This window comes from Episyrphus balteatus, chromosome 1, assembly GCF_945859705.1.
Source record: "Episyrphus balteatus chromosome 1, idEpiBalt1.1, whole genome shotgun sequence".
Classification (NCBI taxonomy): Eukaryota; Metazoa; Arthropoda; class Insecta; order Diptera; family Syrphidae; genus Episyrphus; species Episyrphus balteatus.
The window spans coordinates 165,762,434-165,784,367 of NC_079134.1; the positions used below are offsets into that span (position 1 = coordinate 165,762,434).

Below are 21,934 nucleotides of genomic sequence, written 5' to 3' on the forward strand. Positions count from 1 at the left end.
AATTTGGTAGAATGGTAGAGCTGATAGTTAATACAAAGGAAAAAATTTAAAATTTGAGAATTTCAGCCAGGGGGCGTGGCAATCGCCCATTTCCGCTGAATTTTCATCAAATATTATAGAGTACTTCTGATTATCGTAGAATCTTGAAATTTGGTAGAATGTTAGAGCTGGTTGTTTATACAAATTAAAAAATTTAAAATTTGAGAATTTAAGCCAGGGGGCGTGGCAATCGCCTATTTCCGCTGAATTTTCATCAAATATTATAGAGCACTTCTGATTATCGTAGAATCTTGAAATTTGGTAGAATGGTAGAGCTGGTAGTTTATACAAAAGAAAAAAATTTTAAATTTGACAATTTTAGACAAGGGTCGTGGTAACCGCCCATTTTTTCTGAGCAATACCTTGCAAAAAGTAGTGAAATCACAACAAAAACATTACTGTTAAAAAAAGAGCCAAGTTCTAATATGTTGAAGTTATGCTAGCACAAAAAGTACTGAAATGTAAAAGTGTACCAAGTTCTAAAGCTTGGCTTTAAATTTGTATACAAAATGTTGATTGTTTACTTGGCAATTTTTCAAATAGCTTTAAAAATCGGTAATTTAAAGAAAAATTGTCAAGAGAACAATCAACATTTTGTATACAAATTTAAAGCCAAGCTTTAGAACTTGGTACACTTTTACATTTCAGTACTTTTTGTGCTAGCATAACTTCAACATATTAGAACTTGGCTCTTTTTTTAACAGTAATGTTTTTGTTGTGATTTTTATTACTCGAACGTGACATTTTAATATTGAGTGAAAACATGACTTATTTTTGTTTAAATAAACAATTATTTTAAATGATGTTTGTACATATGTATAAATGTATGTTAGCATGTTTTTGTTTTGAAATGCAATCCAGACAAAATTTGCGTAAAGTTGAACACTATTATTTATTTATAATAGTAAATGAGTTAAGGGAATTTTATAATTACGTCATGCATATGATATCTACTTTGTTGGGTTTGTCAAGATAACCTTGTTTGAAAAATATCAATTGAAAAAAAAAGATTTTTAAATTAGAAAAAAAAAAAAAATGTGCAAATAAAAAATATTTATTGCTGCTGAAAAAAAATTTGCTTAAAAAAAAAAAAAAAATATTTGCATCAAAAATTTTTTTTTTAGTGCAAGTAAACAAGTTTTGCATTAATAAGAAAATGTTATTACAACTGAAAAATATTTGTTTTGAAAATTAAATTTTTATTGCAAATAAAAATATAAACAAATTTGTTGCAAATAAAATATCTTCTGCATTGGAAAAAAAAAAAAAAAAAAATCCATGCAAAATGTGTTCATTAAGTTTTAGTAGGTTTTTAGTAGGTACAACTTCTTACAATTTTGGAGATTTGATTTGGTCAAATAGCCAAAATTGAAAGAAATTCGAAATTTAAAAAAATATATTTGATGCACACATTGCATTGAATTAAAACAATTATTATTTTTTATCCGATCTTTGCAAATATGACGCCATTGTTAAATGAATTAGCTTGTTATGTTAATTAAAAAATAAAAACCTTTAAAATTGATATACTTTTACGAATAGGTACATTATATTTATAAGTGATTCAAAAATAAAAAGTTTTTTATTATAAGAAAAACCATAAACAAATTTAAAAAAATGTTTATCCAAAATTTAAATTAAAATATGATTGAAATTTATGATGAGAAAAAAAAAACAAATTATTCTGAGTTCCTAAAAAGCTCATAGCCAGAGGGGTTAGAATTTCCAACAAGGCTTTCTGTATCCAATGTAACTCCTTCATTTTCTTTGCGAATACTTTGGAAAAGTGAGTAAATTGCATTCCATACCAAGCAAAAGAAAACTTAAAAAAAAAAAAATAAAAAAAAATAATAAAAAGAGATAAGACAAGAAAAAAAAACTTAACTAAAAAACTTACCTAATATTGAGAGAACGAATATGATTGTGAAAAAGGCTTCAGAGCCATGACCATTAGTAACGTCCCATACAGCAAACTTGATAACTACAATAACGAAAATGAATTTAAAAGTCAACAATATGCCGTTATTGATCATCCAAGGCAGCAACAACAGATGGTTTCTCTTTAAATAAAAGAAAAAGTGATCAAAAATAATTATTAAATGCACGACAAGGTCACACGTATTCGCTCTTGAAATTCAAAATGTTAAAATTTTTAAGATTAATTAGGTATATGTACAAGTTTTGGAAATTTATATGAAAAAAAAAAAAAAAAAATAAATAAAAAAAAATATCGTAAATTCGTTCTTGAAAAAAAAAAATTCAAAATCGCTTGGGCCGTTTTTTTAAAAACTAATTTTTTTAATAATTTTTTAAAAAAATGTTTTAAAATAAAGTGGTTTTGCCACTAAGCACTGATTTTTCAATCGTCCGTCAGTTAGACTATCAGAAGAATAAATATCAATACCTATAAAAAAAACTTTTATTCCTAGGAATAAGCTCTATCTGAGGTTTTGACTATTGAAAAATTGGCCCTAAGTAGAAATTATTAATCAACACATAAAACCAAAATTTCAAAAAAATCAATGTCTCGTTTTCGAAAATTCGATTTTTCAAAAAAAAAATTTCAAAATTTATTTTTTGATTCAAAAATTTTTTTTTCAAAATTTAATTTTTTAATAAAAATTTTAAAAGTGCTTTTGTTTAAAAATTACGTTGAAACTAAAAAAAACGGTTCTATGGGAGGTACCATTAAAAACGATTTTTGAAAAAAAAACTTTTTTTATGAGAAGATAAGAACAAATACTTGAATTTTTTGATAAAAATCGTAGCAGTCGTTTTTGAGAAAATTAAACTTTTCCCAAATTGGTTTATGACAGGTACCTACCGTTGTTTTTGGTCCAACAAAATTATTTCTAAAAATTCCTCTGTACAGGATTCAATATAAAAAAAATATAAATATTTGTTCTTCAAAAAGGTCACGAAGTTAGGAATATAATAATTCATGAGAAAAAATGAAAAACTTATCCTCGAAAGGCAAAAACCAAAGAAATTCCAACTTTTCCAAAATTAGTATAAGACAGGTCCCGTTATTTTTGGTCCAAAAAAATTTATTCCAAATAAAACAGAATAAACATACCTTATTGACTCCAATGATCAACATAACAGATGCCAATAAGTCCAGTAGACATAATAAAAGAAGAATGGGAAAAGCTGCGAAAACCATATTTATAATTAAAATCGGCTTCGATGGAAACATTTTAAAATTTGTATCTCACGAACCAATATCAACTACTTCTGGTACCGATTGCCCGAGCTTATGACTTAATTCCTTAAATTCATCAAGTTTCAAGCAAATCCCAGTTTCAAAAAGATTTATCACTGTCGATACGTAACCAATGACCATGCCAGCGGTTGGCAGGCTCATGTTTAAAAAACTTTTCACAGTAAAACAGCAGATCATGGTGCAAAAAAAAAATCGATATTTTGAAAATAAATTGAAAAAAAAATTGTTTTTTTGGGAAATATTTTTGGAATACTTTCGATTGTAATCTTAAAAGCTCATGTAGACAAAAATCACACAATATTGAACTCAAGACACGATATTTATCTCCCGATGGAACACTGCAAACTGAAGAAAAGCCAACATTGAAACGTTGTATCTACTTAGAAAATTCCCGCTTCTTCGAAAGATCTTTTTTTTATTTTGTTTACAATAATTTTTTTTTCTACAATTGCAGTTTCAAGAAGCTTCTCAGGGTTTCCGTTAGATGGTTCTAAAATTGTTTTTATGCTTAACATTTTAAATATAATTTAATAAAGATTATAAGAAATAAAGATTGTCAAGTTGTTGTGGGAATTCGTCTTATATTTTACAGAGTTTATAAAAATATCCTGAAAATGTCAGTACCGTCAGTATCGTGGCTTGTGAAATATATTATTTTCGGTATATCGATTGCGAATTTAATCTTTTTATAAAATTTAAAATTCTAATCTTTTTATTTTATTATAAAAAACGAGAACTTGTTAAAAATAATAAGTCTCAATAAGAAACCTCTTAACTAAAGTAGATACAAAATCAAACTCATTTAAACATGATGGTAATCATGGTTTTGGAAGTATATAATGTAGTTCAATTTGTTTATTATTTTTTTTTCTTAAATTTTATTTCAAACTCGATATCTACCCATACCAAAATGTAAACAAAGATGAAGAGGATATAAGCATTATGAAATGCGATAAGAAAAAATTATGATGACTATAATATTTTGCATTTGGTTCTATCTATAAATAACCAACAAACAGCTCAGCTCCAACCACCGACTTAACAGGACTCTTCATTGTTCGTTCTCGAAACTATATATACAATACATATAACTGAAAAATTTTATTACTTGAACGTGACAGTTGAATGTGGAGTCCAATCGTGACCATATTACTTTTTTAAATCAACAATTTTAAATGAAATTTGTATGTAATTCTGTAGGTATGCAACTTTTTGTATTGAAATGCAATTCAGACAAAAATTGCGTGAAGTTGGACACTATTGTTTGTTAATATCTAATAGCAAACGAGTTAAGGCAATTTTATTTAGGTTATCCATATCATAAACTACTAAAATATTTTTAATTTCTATAAATTGAGTTACGTTAACACTTGATTTTTTACTGACTTACGCACTTTCTGCAAAATCAATTTAAGCATGATAAATTTTCTTTGAGTCACTTCGTCGCTCTTGAAATTGTTTGAATTACAGGCTATTGGACACATTTTACAAAGTATCTAATAAGAAGGTATAGAATATTCAGTTTTCTTTTAAGAATAACTTAGTGCTCATTTAATTTATAAAAAAAAGGTGTACAAATCTTGAACAGCAGGAAAATGCCATTGCAGTTAATTTAGAACATTTTCCAATGAATGGTTTTCAAAACAATAATTCTATTTCTGACAAATTGTCATTTATTCTGTCCTGTAAATTAGTCAATTTATCAATGTGATACTCGCTTTACTGTTTGGAAAACTTCAATAGGAACGTATAGCCAATTCCAATGACAAAAAAAGAAAATCCAAACCTGGAGAAAATTGTCATTAGGTTGAAAATTAGTACACACTTTTGACTCCAGACTAAAAACAAATTGCGAAAGTTCCCATGACTCCTATTTTAGTATCAAAAGTTGTTCCCTAAGACTTTTTAACTGTATCTCATTTAATGGTAGTTGCCGAATGCAATCTGACTGAACTAGCTTTTTCAAGCCAGGTTTTAAACTCGAAATAAAATAAAAAAAATGAATCATTTTTTTCCTTACCAGACAAGGAGCTTTCAAAAATAAAGCTGAAAAAGCTCTTTTTCAATTGGACATTTTTTTCTCACTCGCTCTCATAGGAAAGAAGAGGTTTTTTTAAAGAAAGAAAATTAACGAGATGATTTTGTGTGTATTTACTGAATATTTTAAAGCTCACTCTCTCTTTTAAGCTTTTATTATAAACAATTGGTCATATCTCAGGCATTAATGAACCGATTTGAAAAATTCAAAAACTTGCTTGTCTTGCTAGACATCAATTATAATATTTACTAATCTTGTTTAAAACGACACTTTCCAATTTTGATATAGTTCCTTTTGTTTATAAAATTTCATGAATTTGCAAAAACTAACATTGCAGCTAGATTTATCATCCCCAAAAACATATAAAAACACTCCCATATTGCGTTGATCTTAAAATCTATAATCAAAGCGGGTATAAAGTTTAAGCTGAGAAGGGGTATAGTTTTTTCAAATTAACTCGAAAAATATAGGTCATATAGAAAAATTTATTAAGACAAAAGTTATAGAAAATAAAATTTTCTACAAGTTTTACATATATAATTTTTGTCAAAAATCAAAAATGGCCGAGTTATTCACTAAAACGTGTTTTACCTTTAATCCAAGATGGCGGCTTAAGCACAAGGTCGATTTTCCCGAAAAACTGGTTTTAAGCTCCCAGTGATCCCCTCTATCATCCTATGAAAAAAATTGCACGATCTAATTATTTCCATTTCAGCTTAATTTTTTGTACATCCCGACTGGGCTATTTGGTCAATTTCAGTTTCATATCTCATTTCTCTCCATATGAATAAGACATCTGTATAGTTTATTATCTGTGATTTAAGGTATAATAAAAATTATTTATTTATTCATAACACTTCATAGGGATTAACAGAATCAGAAAATAGATAATTCATAAAAAAAAATAATAATTGTCAAAAAAAACAAAGAAAAAAAAAATCAAGTCTGGGGTGGTAGGTATCTGGTATGTCATCGGAAGGTTTACAAAAATTTAAAATTTAAAAATTTTCATTTTTTGGTCGGTTTTTTTAATGAACATTCACATTAAAATAAGATGAAGTTCACATTAAATTTAACTGAGTTTAAGTGTAATCATCTTATTTTAACCGGAAATCACCTTATTTAATGTGCGTATCATCTTATTTTAAGGTGACACTTTTTTCTCCGTGTTTGGTAAAAGTAGGTTTTTATTAACAAAAATTAAGGAAAATTATAATTTAATTTTATTAAAGCATATTTCTGATAAAGTAAAAAATATACAAAATGAAACACCATTTTATAATAATTTTTATCACAAAACGAAGTTTGCCATCTGATTTCTCGTTTTAATTTTTAGAAAAAAAATTTGAAAATCGTTTCAGCCATTTAAAAAAAAAATATTTTTTTAGGTGTACCTATAAAAACTTTTCAACATTTTTCAAAAAAAAAGTTGGCATGAATGAAATTTCGAAATATTACACTGGCCCATTTTCAAAAAAGTTTTAAAAAATCCAAAAATTTGTGCTTAAATTTGTGCTTTCGTTTAACTTCAGAAACCAAAAAACCAGTTCTCTGGCAGATACCGTTAATAACGGTTCAAAAATTTTTTTTATTTCAAAAGCTCGGTCTTATTTGTAAAATTACACACAAAAATTTTAATCAAAATCGTTATGAATTTATATTTCTGTTTTATAACAGGTACCATTTGTCTTTAAAAAAAAATCAATTTGTCAGACAGACAGACAGAATTGTCGGACCCACTTTTTTCGCATTCTCCGTCATCGTAATGTCATGTCTGATTGTTTATTCGAGTCCGATTTTTTTTTCGAATCCTAAACTTGCCCTTTTTTGTATCTACCTATATCGCAAGTAAAATTATATCGATCTTAGAATTTTAACTCTATCAAATTTCATACATTTTGGCTGAAATAAGTGTTTTTTATCATTTGAGTAGGGTTGCCAATTTCTTTTTCATATTTTAGACAGAGCACTCAACATTTTGTAGATATACATAATCAGTGGCGTAGCGTTCATGGGTCACCCCCAGAATGAAAAACAGTAAAATGAATCAAATTCCACTTTTCTATAATATTAAGATTTTTTACTTGTCTTAACATAAGCAAGTTTTGGAATCGCAAAAATTGAATACAACTTATTTTTAGTAGCTACGGAAAAATTACAAAAAAAAAAATATTTTTTTTTTTAAATTCAATAACAAAGGATAAAGAACCAATGAAATTTCGTTTTTATATGTCGATTAATATTTATTTTTAAATGGCATACCAATTTTTTTATTTTTAAGATTTGTGTAGGTACTTAAAAACCGTACCCATAATTTGGAAAATTTGGAGTTAAAAACCATTCTAAGAATTGTTTTTGTACTTTTAACAAGAAAATTTTACGTTTTTTAAAGTTAGACTTATAAAATTAAATCAAAATATATAACATAAAGATTAGTACGCAGATTGAGCTAAATTTTAGCCGACATTTTGTATCTGTCTTTTTCTCCACTTTTTCAAATATTAAGGCTTTTATTTGGCATTTTAAAATTTTGTCTTGTCTTTATTTTATTTAACTTATTTTAAAAGTTCATTGCCAATGATGAAATAAAATTTTTTTATATTAATATAATCTACTGCTCTAATTTTTTTAAGTGATGGTAATGCTTTTGATGTGAAATGTGTATAGTTTTTCTGTATGTTTTATCATATTTTTGCAGTTCAAGTGAAGCTTTAACTTACTATAAAACAATCGACAAAAAAACTAGACATAGGCTTATGAATTTTCGTCATTCGTTAGCCTGCCTCAATTCAAAGCCACAGCTGCGTCGCGCCATATCACTCTTAATACCCCCTCCAAAAATAATGATGATGGCTAGGTTCTATAGAATTAAAAAATAAAGGTAGACAAGACAAAGACCGGTGTTGGAGGCCTGGCATCGTACTTGGTAAAATTGTAGTAAAACAGTTTGCTTGATCACTTCGTTAAGAGAAGGTACAAACACGGACCCGGTTAAAACGACCGACATCGAACGTTAAAACTCTATTCAATTAAAGTTCGTGTCTTGTTTCATAAAAAAGTTTCAGGTTGATTGAACTCATACCTGCATTTTATTTTTGTTTGTTTGTATATTTTCTGACTCATTTTTTTTATTGTTTTGCTTGTCTAGCGTGCGTTCGTTTTGTTTGTCATGCTCTTAACCCTCTATACTACATAACGATCAAGTCGGCGTGACAGAAGTTGTTGATGATTTTACGTTTTTTTTGTACCTTGTTTTGTTATTTTTATTTGATTCGCACCTTTTGTATGGCGATATTTTAATTAATTGTATTTTTTTGCTTGTGAATTTAACAATTGACAAGTTCATTCATAGAAACTGTCATAAATGTAAGAGTGAACAAATTGTGTACAATTTTGTACAGAAAGTTGCTATAATATAAAACGAGTTATAAAATAAAAGTAAACCTAAAACCGGCGAGAGGTTCACAACATATGGTGGTTTCAGTGAAATCCTGTTTTGAGGACAGGAGAAAATTTTCTGTGTTTTGTGTGTCAAATTATAATGTGCACTAAAAACAGCAGCTGCTGACAGTGAAAGAAAAGAAAGTTCAAAGTTAACACAAAAAACGAATGACCTTCTATTAAATAGCATTTTCTTGGCTAAAAAAGTTTGTTTTTCTTTAACTGTCAACAACAAGTGCCTATTCACTTCACATGCCAGACACAATGTCGTCCGATAGATATCACAAGTGAGTTAAAGTTGGGTTTCGGTTTGTTTGTATACACATTTTATAGGGTAAATCTAACAAAGTGACAATTTTAATTGTTTGACAATAATTATATTTTTTCTTTTACTGGTTTACGTACCAAATGAAAATTATTAAGGTTAGTAAGTCAGAAGATTAATTTGAAATTATGGTTAATTGCTTAGAGAAAGGAATTGTAAAATTGAGCCATTGTACTCAAGTTTTTTTTCTCTATATACCTGTTTTACTATCAATTTTTGTTTGTTTGTTTTATTTATCTTTTTGCCGATCATGTTTTTTTTTTGCGGATATCGTTCCTATAATAGGGTTGACTCACGCTATAATTCTCTTTAAACAACAAAATTAATTTTGTGCGTTCCAAATCACGTTTTATCATAGAGAATTTTTTTACGTGCATAGTTTTTAAAGTTTTGTAATTTTTGCATGTTTCAAATATATTGGTTAATAGGTCAAATTACATGCGTTGGCTAATTTGTCTAAATTCTATTAAATCTGAACCAATTGACCGTATTGATATGAAATTGTTTATGCATGATACAGAATAGATAATACAAAGTAAGAAGTGCATCCGCACTAGCTCACACAGTAGGTAATAAGACATGTAGGTAATAATGAAAGTGTATTGGGATTGGAAAATAATATTCATTGAAAATTAAAATAAATTGTATTAATAAATTCAAACAAGTACCTTATAACATATCATCTTAATATGAAGATACACCAAAAAGATTCCAGCCCTAGATGACATAACATTCGACTTATCCGGTTTGTGTTGATGGACATCCGAAATATCTCGTTTAAACTGTTTTCAACCATTGGGGAGATTGGTATTTTTGTTTTTTGCGTTAGTAAAATTGCAGAATTGTAATTGGTCAACAAAATTGAACTTTTTTTTTTGCCACAAAAACCAAAATATACTTTTCTGAAGGTTTTTGGAGTGTTGAACTCGAATCTGAAGTCAGAAAAATTTGATTGGCCTCCGTTTTAAAGATAATACCGTTATAAAATGACAAAAAACGTTTTCGAGGGAATATTGTATGTGATTTGTATGTGAGGTAATTTATTACAAACGAATTTGCAACGGTTCTTATGAGAAATTATTTTCTTCTTTCAAAAACTGTTTAAATCTTTCCGATAACTTTTTTATTGCCCGAGATGTCTTAAGTTTAAGTTAATAAACCAAAAACAAACTTAACTTTATTAAATGACTAGCAAACCCCCACCCGCTTCGCTGAGTGTACTTTTTTAAAAAATAGAACCTGTTTGAAAATACATTTAAACCGAAAAAACTGGTTTATTGTAATGAACATTAACCAATTTATTGTAATTTATGCAGTTATTGGACATTGTTGATGGAATAGCGGCACTTGATTCGGAAGGCCGAATTACACTTCAAAACAATTTTTTTAAAGTAAATTCAAAAAATGAATTGATTCAAAATGTATTTCCAAGTATAAAGACAAATTACAAAAATCATACTTGGCTGAGTGAACGTTCAATAATGGCTGGTACAAAGGGCCTGGCTACACAGTGTTGTGCCCAATCACGTTCCGATTCACATTTTTTAGGAACAAACGTCAAAAAGAGGAAAGTCCTCACCCCTCTTGCCTACAACCTGACTGGTTAGGCGATTGAAAAATCACCGTGTAGCCCGGCACAAATAAAAATGTTTCTGAAATCAATGCAACAATTTTAAACTATATAAATGCACAATGTTTTGCCTACAAATCGGTTGACCTTATCACAAATGAAAGCAATGTATCAAATTACCAAACGGAGTTTTTGAATTCATTGGATATACCAGGACTATAATGTATCAAAAAGCCTTGCCATAACTTTATGGTAAGGACCCAGTCTTGCATAGATATAGATGCTTCGAGTCTCGAGCCTATTCTGAAATCGTAGAATCAAAACATTCCCAAGCTCCTTTTGTTTTGGTCTGGCGTTTTCCACAATATAAAAAGAACCTCATCCTTTTCCTGAAATAGCAGCACAGCCAATAATGATCAGAGGATGTTTTTTTATTTGATTAACGTACTTGCCTGGTCTTATACGAAAAAAAAAACTACTCCAAATCTTAGAAAATTACGTACTATCCAGACGATCAGAGCTTCTATGTTTATGCAAAATGCGATCCTTGCCATTAAAGTTAAGCATGTCACGTCATTCCTCGGTACAAAAAAAATTAAGTATTGGACCGGTCCGGGCGTGAATTCCATAGGAAACGTCTTTTAGAGCTTATCCCCTATTGTACGTTATTTTGTATCAAAAAGTATGAATTCTTTGACTTTTTTTAAGTCAATCCGTATCTACATGATAAGTGCAAGTAAATGGGACAAATAAAATTCAAGATATTTCGACAAAAACTTTGAAAATTCAGCAACATGAACCAAAAAATGTATTTTGTTCGATTGGCCCTAATAATATGGAAAGGTACTGTAGGTGTTTCATAAACCTGCATATTCAAAGGCAATTTAAGAACCGAGTGTGCTGTACGGCCACCATCTAATAACATGGCTGCAATTTCCAGAGCCAATGCTATTTTATTTTCAGATAGTATTTATGCTAAAAGTAATGATATCAAAAATGTTTTCCCGTATCGTCGGGTGCATCTAAGAAATACAAACCACAACTCTGATTGATGACACCTTGCATAATAGTGTCATACTTCGGGAATTGGTTTGCACAAATATTCTTAATTCAACGCAATTGTATTGCCTTCCGCGTAGTATTTCTTGATCAAGAACATCTTGCTCTTCACGATTTGGAGCAACCAATCCTAATTGTGCCAATGCTTTATTCGCATATACATTTTTTGTGTAATCCAAATGTGGATTTAATGTCACACGGCGCATTCGGTGTATCTAATCCTAATCACGGAAATTATGCTAAAGTTCGAGTGGATTTGGAGGATTAGATGTGATTATATTACTGAGAACAATATGATGTGGCGAAGACAAAACAAATGCACCAGGAAGCGTTGAGTCCCAATGAGTGTCTGATTCAAGCAAATTCAAACGTTGACAAGCATCACAGACAGACTATAAACAATAATAACACTGGTTAACAAAATTAAACTTTTTTTTGTTGCCGAAACAAAAATATACTTTTCTGAAGGTTTTCGGTGTGCTGAATTCGAATCCGAAGTCAAAAATCAGCTTCCGTTTTTGAAATATTACCGTTAGAAAATACAGCACTTCGGATCTTTATTCTTTTATATATGGAAAGTTGTTTAAGCATATTTAGTAACGGTTTTTATAAGAACTATTTACCACCTTTTTAAATCTGTTTAAATCTTTCCCATATCTTTTTTCTGCCCGAGATATCCTCAGTTGTTTGGTATTTTTATAAATTTTATAACGTCATTATCTTCTTTATGATATATGAAGCCAAACCCACTGACTTCAGTTTAAGATATCTCGGGCAATACAAAAGATATTGAAAAGATTTAAACATGTATCGAAAGATGAAAAACAGTTCTTATAGAAACCGTTACTATATATGCTCAAACAATTTTCCTTATACAAAAGAATAATATCCGGAGAACTCAAAAAAACGTTTTTTTGCATTTTCTAACGGTAATATCTCAAAAACGGGAGCTGATTGGTTGTTTTTGACTTCGGATTCGAGCTCAGCACACCGAAAACCTTCAGAAAAGTATATTTTTGTTTCGGCAACAAAACCCTTGTAAGCCAGTGTAATTATTTTGAAAGCCTGTCTAAATATATTTTTTTACAAATAAAGCTTAGTTAAACTTTTTAAAAAGCAAGAGTGTTTTTTCACTCGTACAAATTGACAGCTATGTGAAAGTGGGAGAAAAGGTATTATTTTTTTTTTATACAAACCATCTACATATTAATACCTTTCAAACAAACAAAAAATTACCAAAATCGGACCAGCCAAACGCGATTTTATCGGCCACACACACTTAACGAACTCATTTTTATATATAAGATTAAGTCACTGGTCAACAAGATTTTTGCCTTAAGAACCAAAATATATTTTTCTAAAGGTTTGAGGGTTGGTAAACTCGAATTCGAAATCAGAAATATTCTATTAGCCTCCGCTTTTGAATTAATTGTGCATCCCAAAAAAGTATATTTTGGTTCTTGTGGCAAAAACCTTGTTGACCAGTGTAATATAAGCACGATAAAAAAACTTGGAACTTGGGTGTTTTTTGTGATTTCTTAGATGGAAAATTGATTTTTTTTTCAACGCTACCCTGCCATGGAAAAAACTTCTTTTTTTTTTAACTTCTCCCTCTTTTGAAATAAGTGAAAGTTAAAATTTTTCAACCATTACTCTATTTAACTCTAAAAATATTTACACGCATGTCCAAAATTGATGTCAAAGTGGCAAAACAAAAACTAGAAATAATCTTTTATATCAAAAAAAACAAAACCGACTTCTATGGATCGAAACTTAGATTTATGGTTTTCTCATGGATCCTATATTCAAAACTGAATGAAATTGAAATAGGACTACACTGCAGGCATTAGATTTCAAATACAATTATCAAAATTGGTTCCTCAGTCCAAAGTAATGAGGTAACAAACATAAAACAAGAAAAATACAGACGAATTGATAACCTCCTCCTTTATGGAGGTCAGTTAAAAAATCAGTATTTTGGACATTCTGAGCATTTCAACATGAAGTTGAAAATAGTTGAAAATAGTCAAAGTAAGAAATTCCACAAATATTAAAAAAAAAAAAAAATATTCAATGAACAATTTTGCATTTAATTTTTTTTTCAATGGTGAAAATTTTGTATTTGTAAAAACAATTTCTCTTTAATGCAAAATATTTTTTTTTCCAATAAACCATTATTTTTAATGCAAATTTTTTTATTTGCAGTGAATTTTTTTAAATTAATATATTATAATAGAATGCAAATGCATAAAAAAAAATGATTTTTTAAAACGACACAACGTACTAGATTCAATGAAAATATTTTTCTAAAGTTGGGTTGCTGTCACACAGTGTTATTAACGGTACTTGTCATAAAACCGTTTTTTTGCACTCTCTTTCTCTTACATGACTTTCCATATGTAATAATATAAAATTTTTAATTTTTAAAATAACCATTTTTGGATAAAAAAAAATTATAAAATTTGTCGTTGAATTTTTTTTAGAATTTTTCTTATAAAAATTTCAAAAGAATGGCGCTTACCAATTTATTTTAACTATACAAGTTAAAAAGGTGTATTTTTGGGAAGAACAAAAAATGGGATTTTATAACTTAAATTTCATATCGAAGCCAAGGAAGCATCATAAAATACATGATTTAAGTGTGTTTTACAACCTGAATCTAAAAAATTCTGCATCCAAAAAATTAAAATAGCTGTTTCTATAAATCTCAGCATTAAAAAATTACCCTAAATCATGCATAACATAATGCCATAACTCCAAAACAAAACAAAAACTACAAAATCTAACTTTTCATATCAGTCGAAAAAACAAACTTTCACCTTGAAAGAGAAAAGGAAAGTTCTTTTGGTTCTTGATAGTTATACCTAATATAAACTGGAACTCTTTCACTGAATTTCACAGGTCCTGTATTTTATTAACTGGGTGAATAAAAAAATCCAATACAAAAAAGCACGTATACGCCACAGTGAATGTGGACAACGTGCAAATGCTGTCAGTAATAACTTTAGCCTGGATGCTAACAAACCCTAATCGAAATTGAAAAAATACTAGCTGTAAATAGGTACATACCTAATATAATAAAATTGGCTTTTTAAATAAAAAAAGTAATATTTAGTTATTTCTGTTTCAGTTTTTTTTTTTTCTTTATTTAATTTAATTTCTTTAACAAGAAAATCTATAATTATTTATTTATTTATTTTTAAAGATATACGAGTATAGAAAAAAATGATTAACATGTATATTATATTATTTATTGTTTAAATTTAAAACATTGTTCGATATAATTTCATTCGTTTAAGTCTTTTATGGAGTCATTAAATTGGTTTTTTTAGTGCTTATGAATACTTTGGAAGTAAAAAAATAAATAAAAACAAATATTATAACTTTAAACATTCAATTGAACAATTTCATAACGAGGATATAAATTTATTAAGTTTTTTTCATTTTCTGGTAGTTGTTCGTTTCGTTTACTTCGAATTTCTTTGAATAGTGAGTATACTGATATCCATATCCAAAAACTGATAACTAAAATAAAAATAGAATAATCGATAGATTAAAATTATTATAATCAAACAGATCTTACTTACCAAAAACTAAACCAAATATTCCACTAGCTTTTAAAATATCCCTCGTTGTTAATTTAAGATCAGCGTAATAAAAGAAAAACAATATAATTGGAACGTATAACAGCAGCACAATTACATTGATAATAATCCAAGGTAGTAACATCAGATGTGAGTTCTATAAGGATGAAAAATAAAAAACAATATATTTAAAATAATTTTAAAAATTTTACTAATGTAAAATATATTTGTTTTAAATTTGAATTAACTTTTGTTAATTTTTGTTTATTTTTTTTTCGTATTTTTTTAATTATTTGTTTTTTATTATTATTAAATGATATTAAAGGTCTACTTCAAAAAGCTTAACAAAATATTTGAACACAAATAACAACATAAATATAATTTAAATTTTGTTTTGGTCGGAAGTCGATACTTTTAATTTTAAATTTTGTGAATGAAAAAAAACCGGTTTTCCAAAAAATAACTCTCAAAATCAGAATTTTGAAAAATTAAAGTTAAAAAAAACTGAACTTAATTTTTCGAAAAAAATATTCAATGACTTACGAAAGTAAGTCTACCAAAAATTAGTGTTTTTTACTAGAGTGTAGAAGAGAAGAATTTTTTTTTTTTGAAACAAAAACCCAACTAGAATGTATTAATTTTTAAGTAAATTTATTATTACTTATATTGACCTGCGGTCGAAATTCGACCATTAAGCCAAAAATACGGCTTCAGTGAGTTAAAAAAAAATATGATTGGGCTTATGATTGTTTCTAATTTTAAGTCCATATCTTCTTAATTAATTATAAAAAAAACGATAGATTAAAACCATCTGGATCGAGTTAATTATAATAGAACTAAATTTTTGTTTTCTTTTTCGACCTAAGCGGTTATTGGTTGTGGCAGATATCATGTGCTTTTTAATTATTACAATATAGTTGTTAAAATCCGTCTCCGTAAAGTCCGTCAGAATGGGAAAAACAGAATTTGTGTTAACGTGCTAGTTGGTTTATTTTAATTATTCGAATATACATTATATAATACATATGTAAATAGAAAATATAGAATTTTTTTTCAAAAAATTTTGTTTTTTTCAAAATTGGAAGTTTGAACACGCTTATTTTACTAGGATTTTCGGAGACACAGTGAGCCTGAACAAGTTTAAGGTTGACCTAAAATGACGACAAAAACTAAAGATGAGGCTTTGTTCCTGAAGGCCTCAGCAATAATAATCCGTTTTTACCAAAATCGGATTAGCTTCCTTTTTCGAGATACCCCCCTTAAACGTGTTTTTTTCGAGAAAAATTTATATCAACGCAAGGCTCGAGTACGATAACTTAGGCGCCGAGAATTGAAAACGGTTTTTAGTTGAGGTATTCAATACAATCATTTTTGGTCTTGGGAGGGAGGGTCTATGCCCCCCCTTTAGGCGGGAGGGGCAGTTTTCTAAAAAATCAAACAAAAAATTATTAAAAAACAATGGCAACACTTACAGTTAGGAATGATACCTTTTTCAAAAACTAGAATTGTACACTTAATTATAGTTTTTAAAACAAGTTATTTTAAACAGTTGTTTTCGAAATAATCGATTCCAAAGTCAACAATTGTGAAAAAGAAGTTTAAAAAAAATACATTGAATACTATTTTGTCAAGACTTTGGGTTTCATTACGGGATAAATTGATAAAGTAAACTACCTCAATAAATTCTTTATCAAATACTGGAAACCATATGTTTCTATGCCTTCTAGTTTTTGAGAAAATTGAAAAATAGGAAAACTACTTTCTTTATCAGGCTCACTAATGAGCGTTCTGGTACCACACTGGTACTAAGAAATTTTATTTTTAAGGTCCAATTTTAAATGGAAATAAAACAAATTCATGGAATCGAAGTAGATTAAGCACAGTACTTTTTAATTTTTGATAATGGCAAAGCAAAATAGCCAAGAAAATAAAAATAAGATAAAGAAAGTAGTTTTCCTATTTTTCAATTTTCTCAAAAACTAGAAGGCATAGAAACATATGGTTTTCAGTATTTGATAAAGAATTTATTGAGGTAGTTTACTTTATCAATTTATCCCGTAATGAAACCCAAAGTCTTGACAAAATAGTATTCAATGTATTTTTTTTTAAACTTCTTTTTCACAATTGTTGACTTTGGAATCGATTATTTCGAAAACAACTGTTTAAAATAACTTGTTTTAAAAACTATAATTAAGTGTACAATTCTAGCTTTTGAAAAAGGTATCATTCCTAACTGTAAGTGTTGCCATTGTTTTTTAATAATTTTTTGTTTGATTTTTTAGAAAACTGCCCCTCCCGCCTAAAGGGGGGGCATAGACCCTCCCTCCCAAGACCAAAAATGATTGTATTGAATACCTCAACTAAAAACCGTTTTCAATTCTCGGCGCCTAAGTTATCGTAGTCGAGCCTTGCGTTGATATGAATTTTTCTCGAAAAAAACACATTTAAGGGGGGTATCTCGAAAGAGGAAGCTAATCCGATTTTGGTAAAAACGGATTATTATTGCTGAGGCCTTCAGGAACAAAGCCTCATCTTTAGTTTTTGTCGTCATTTTAGGTCAACCTTAAACTTGTTCAGGCTCACTGTGGAGATAGCTTAATTCAAAATCTGACCTATTTATTAAGGTCTTTATTTCAAATTATAAATATTTAATTTTTTTCAGCAAGAATTAAAATTTTTTTTTGAAACTTAATATTTTTATATGTAGATTAATATTTTCTTAAAAAAAAAATACATGATTTTTTTTGAAAGATTTTTGAAAATTTATATTTGGTTTTAAAACGTAGATATCTAATGTTTTTAAAAATTTTGTATTTCTAAAAATTCTTTGTTTTAAAAGAAATTAAATGTTATAAATTATTTCTATCTTCATGGCCCTTTTTGTTATAAATAAAACGTCGAAGAAAACTTAAATAAGAACAAAATTGACCTTAAGCCTACGTGGGCTTTAATTTAAAGTAATTTAATGTCATTCTTTTACTATGTCAAATCGAATTTTATATTATTTTTTAAAATTTTAATTAAATTTCTTATAAAATTAAGCATTAAGCATTTTTTGTTTACAATTTAGCATTTTATATCATTTTACTAAGAAAAATGCGTTATTGAGAATAATTTTTCTGTGGACTATGAAGGACTAATTTATTCTCTAAAAATCACAACAAAGTGAATTTTTTTTTAAGAAATAAGGATATTTTTAATTTTAAAACTAAAAAAATATCATATTTAAAAAAAATCTCCAAAAATGTCAAATCTCTGAATAAAATTATATAAATCACTACGACTTAGCTGTCGTTTTTTTTAAATGCTCAAAAATTTAATGCTTAATTTTGAAGCCGTAAAAAATCATTAAAAATTTGTGGTTTTTTTTTTTATTCTTCTTAATTCTTCGGCTAAGTTTTTTTCAGTGTGGTATTATACTGAGCTTAGCCTTGAGCTAAACCCATACACATGTTGTTTAGTAAAGTTTGATTTAGGGTTTGATTCAGAGTTAAACCTCATCAAATTGTCTTGGTTTTAAATGAGGGAATATAATAAATTTATAGATCTGTGAGGGAAATTTATTGTAATTTACAAGGAGACCATCAAAATTCGAAATTTACTGTAATAAAAAAGATGATGCCCTAATTAAAATCTTCTTTTTAGAGTGATGTTGATTTTTATAAGATGTTTTGCATTGAAAAACTGTTACCGAGCTTATTCGCAAAAAAATAAAATGCAGGACTGGGTCGCACGAACTTGCTCTTAGAGTTAAAGTTGCTTAAATTTTTAAGACTTTCTATATAGAAATTTGAAAAAAAAAAAAATAAATTCGTTTTTAAAAAAATAAAATAAAATCTGAAATCAAATCACCCTCCAAAACAAGTATGCAGTTTTGATTGATATGTTAAGATGCATTTTTAGAAAAAAAATTTTCAAAGTCGTTAGAGCCGTTTTTTAAAAAACTAATTTTTTATAAATAATTTTTTAGAAAAAATGTTTTAAAATAAAATTGGTATGCCATTTTGTAGAAATCACTAATCAACATCTAAAAACAAAATTTCAAAAAAATTCAATGTCCCGTTTTCGAAAATTTGATTTTTCAAACAAAAATTTTCAAAATTTTTTTAAAAGTCCAAAAATTATTTTTTTCTAAATGTGTTTTTTAAATTGTATAAATGCTTCTTCACAAAAAGTTTCGTTGAAATCGAATAAGCAATTTCGGGGATAATCGGATTTGAAAAAAAAACGGTTCAATGGCATTTACCGTTAATAATGATTTTCCAAAAAAAAACTTTTTCATAAGAAGATAGACCTTGTCTTAAAACTAGCATTTGAATTTTTTCAACAAAATCGTTGCAGCCGTTTTTGAGATATTTCAATTTTACTAAAATCGGTATATGACAAGTACCGTTATTTTTGGTCCAAAAAAATTAATTCCAAAAATCCCTCTGGAGAGTCGCCAAATAACGCTACATACCAAGTGTGACATTAATCGGTCCATCCGTTTAGGCTGTAGCTCCTTATACAGACTTCCGGGACTTACTTTTTTGGCATTCTCTACGTAATGTCATGGAAAAATGTTATCTCAACTTTTTTTTTTTTGTACGAATGCATAACTTGATATATAGTACCTATATCGCAAGTAAAAATTACCTACGTTCTTTTTTTTACGCTCACAACAAATAATTCTAAAGTGGTCTAACTTAAACCAAAGGTGGTTCATCAAAACAATTCAAACTTTATTCATTTGCCTACCAATGGTCTTACTTGGTAAAAATATATGTGTGAACCTGTATATTTTTAATATTAAAAAAAAAAAAAAAAACAAATAATAATTTCCCTGTCAGAATTATTTAGAACTTTCAAGTTTCAACCTCTTACTACCACTTTAAGGACATTATACAAGCATAATTGTCAAATACGCAGAAAATATTTTTTTTCTTAATACTTTTTTTTTTTCAATCTACGTTTTTGCATGTGAATATAGTAATTATTCAAAGCTTCAAATTTCTAACAATACCGGATAAAAGTTGAGATGAATCTGTCAGAGTGACACCCATGTCAAATTATGATTTTAAATTAATTGAAAAACAACAACAAACAATAAGAAATTGTATACCTACCTTTTTAATTCCAATGATGAGCAAAACAGATGTTATCACATAAACAATATTAGGAACCAGAACATAATATATATCTGGCAATAAAATTACAACAATTACACAATAACAAAAAATGTACTATCTTCATTTTTACCATATTTCGAACTACTACGAGCAGTTTCATCATCATGACCATTGATTTGTCCAATTTGATGCAAATCATATAGATCCGTTAAACATTCAATAGATTTTATCAGAGAAAATACACCACCTAGAACGCCTACGATAATACAAGCTGTTGGGAGGCTGATGCAGCAGCAGCACTTATTTATGGTTAAGGCCATTCTGAAGGAAGATTTATTTGATTTTTGTTGTTGTTGTTGTTGTTTCGTGTGTGTTTCTTAATTCTTCTTCTCTTTAAGCAAAAATTGCGTTTAAAGAATCGAACTAATTTTATTTTTAATATTAACTTTAAGCAATACAAAAAATTACAACCGATGATGATACATTGCTTCTAAATGTTTTTTGGAAATAAAATGCAAAACTGCATTAAAGAAAAAATATAAATTACAACCAGCAAATATTTTTTAAGGATTTTTTCTTACGTTTGACATACTGATGCTAAAGCTGTTATTGACAGCTTTTTTTTTTGCAAAAGCTTTCTAGGAATTCCGGAATTTAACAGGGATGGATCTAAATTTATTGGTTAGTGATAAGGCTCACAGTTTGGATTCCAAGTTGGAGCCATGCGGCATTTTACACAAGAAGAATTTACTCCTTCCTCGGAAGAAACACCCTTTGTTTTATGAAGTCTCTTTATTCTTGGTTTTTATCTCAAATGTAACGTTGGCGTTGCTACCAAATTTTATTAGGGTGGCTCTGGCTCATCAGTTTTGTTTTTCCTTAAACCAATCTCAAATGTAACATCATTGCCTAATTTAAAGAGGGTGTACCATTTTATTATTAGGTACCTACTTAGTTTTTGCATATTCCGAACACCTAATAAAACACCCTTTCACATGAAAAAAATGTGAAGACTTATTTGATTCGCAATTCCCATGACAAAGACAACATTTTTAATAAAGTTGGTAAGGGTACCATTTATATTGAAATTTGTCCACCAAGTTTAAAAATTAAAAAAAAAAATGTATGTCAGGTTCAGCTGTTATGAAACCTTTCTCAGACATAATTCAGCCCTTCAAAAGACACCCTTTTATCAAAATAAATTTTTAGGAGTTCTTTTGATCCTTTTTACTTGCTCTAGGGCAAGTATTAGTTTCGTGTAGAAAAAAAATTGAGGTTTTAATCAAAACCAACATTACTATGATGGAAAAGATCAAAAAATTGGTTTTCGTCATACCGTCCGTCGGTCTGTGCGTCCATCTGTACATCCAGCTAGGGCCTAAACGGATGAATGGATTTGCTTGAAACTTGGTTCAGATGATTTTTACGTAATTCTCTAGACCTTTTTTTTTAATTTTTTTAATATCTCTTTTTTAACGCATATCTCCCATATAACGTTTTTGAGGTATTGCAATTTTCTCGAAAACGACTCTAACGATTTCGATTAA

The 21,934-nt window shown here is 28.2% G+C and overlaps 3 protein-coding genes across 6 annotated transcripts in view; 1 reads left to right on the forward strand and 2 right to left on the reverse strand.

The window, feature by feature from the left end:
• LOC129921111 (pre-mRNA splicing regulator USH1G) overlaps positions 1 to 21,934 on the forward strand; it is a 522,815-nt gene that overhangs the window by 359,607 nt on the left and 141,274 nt on the right. For 2 of the 4 annotated variants that reach the window (XM_056002794.1, XM_056002792.1), the window contains exon 1: positions 8,256 to 9,028. The exons of 1 other annotated variant lie outside the window; for it this stretch is intronic. Coding sequence is in view for 1 of the 3 variants with exons in the window: in XM_056002792.1 (XP_055858767.1) it covers positions 8,994 to 9,028 (35 nt within the window). In the remaining 2 variants the exon portion in view is untranslated. Of the gene's footprint in view, positions 1 to 8,255; positions 9,029 to 9,058; positions 9,165 to 21,934 lie in introns of those variants that run through there. One more of the 4 variants, XM_056002795.1, reaches the window with a different exon arrangement.
• On the reverse strand, positions 1,567 to 3,200 carry LOC129921139 (uncharacterized). The gene is made up of 3 exons (XM_056002828.1): positions 3,116 to 3,200; positions 1,937 to 2,099; positions 1,567 to 1,861 (listed from the first exon to the last, which is right to left on the reverse strand). Exons 1-3 carry the CDS (start codon positions 3,137 to 3,139, stop codon positions 1,719 to 1,721), a joined length of 330 nt encoding a protein of 109 aa, XP_055858803.1. The 5' UTR covers positions 3,140 to 3,200; the 3' UTR covers positions 1,567 to 1,718.
• On the reverse strand, positions 14,943 to 20,969 carry LOC129921128 (uncharacterized). The gene is made up of 4 exons (XM_056002816.1): positions 20,518 to 20,969; positions 20,385 to 20,458; positions 15,283 to 15,436; positions 14,943 to 15,220 (listed from the first exon to the last, which is right to left on the reverse strand). The coding sequence occupies exons 1-4, from the start codon at positions 20,705 to 20,707 to the stop codon at positions 15,081 to 15,083; spliced, it is 558 nt and encodes a 185-aa protein (XP_055858791.1). The 5' UTR covers positions 20,708 to 20,969; the 3' UTR covers positions 14,943 to 15,080.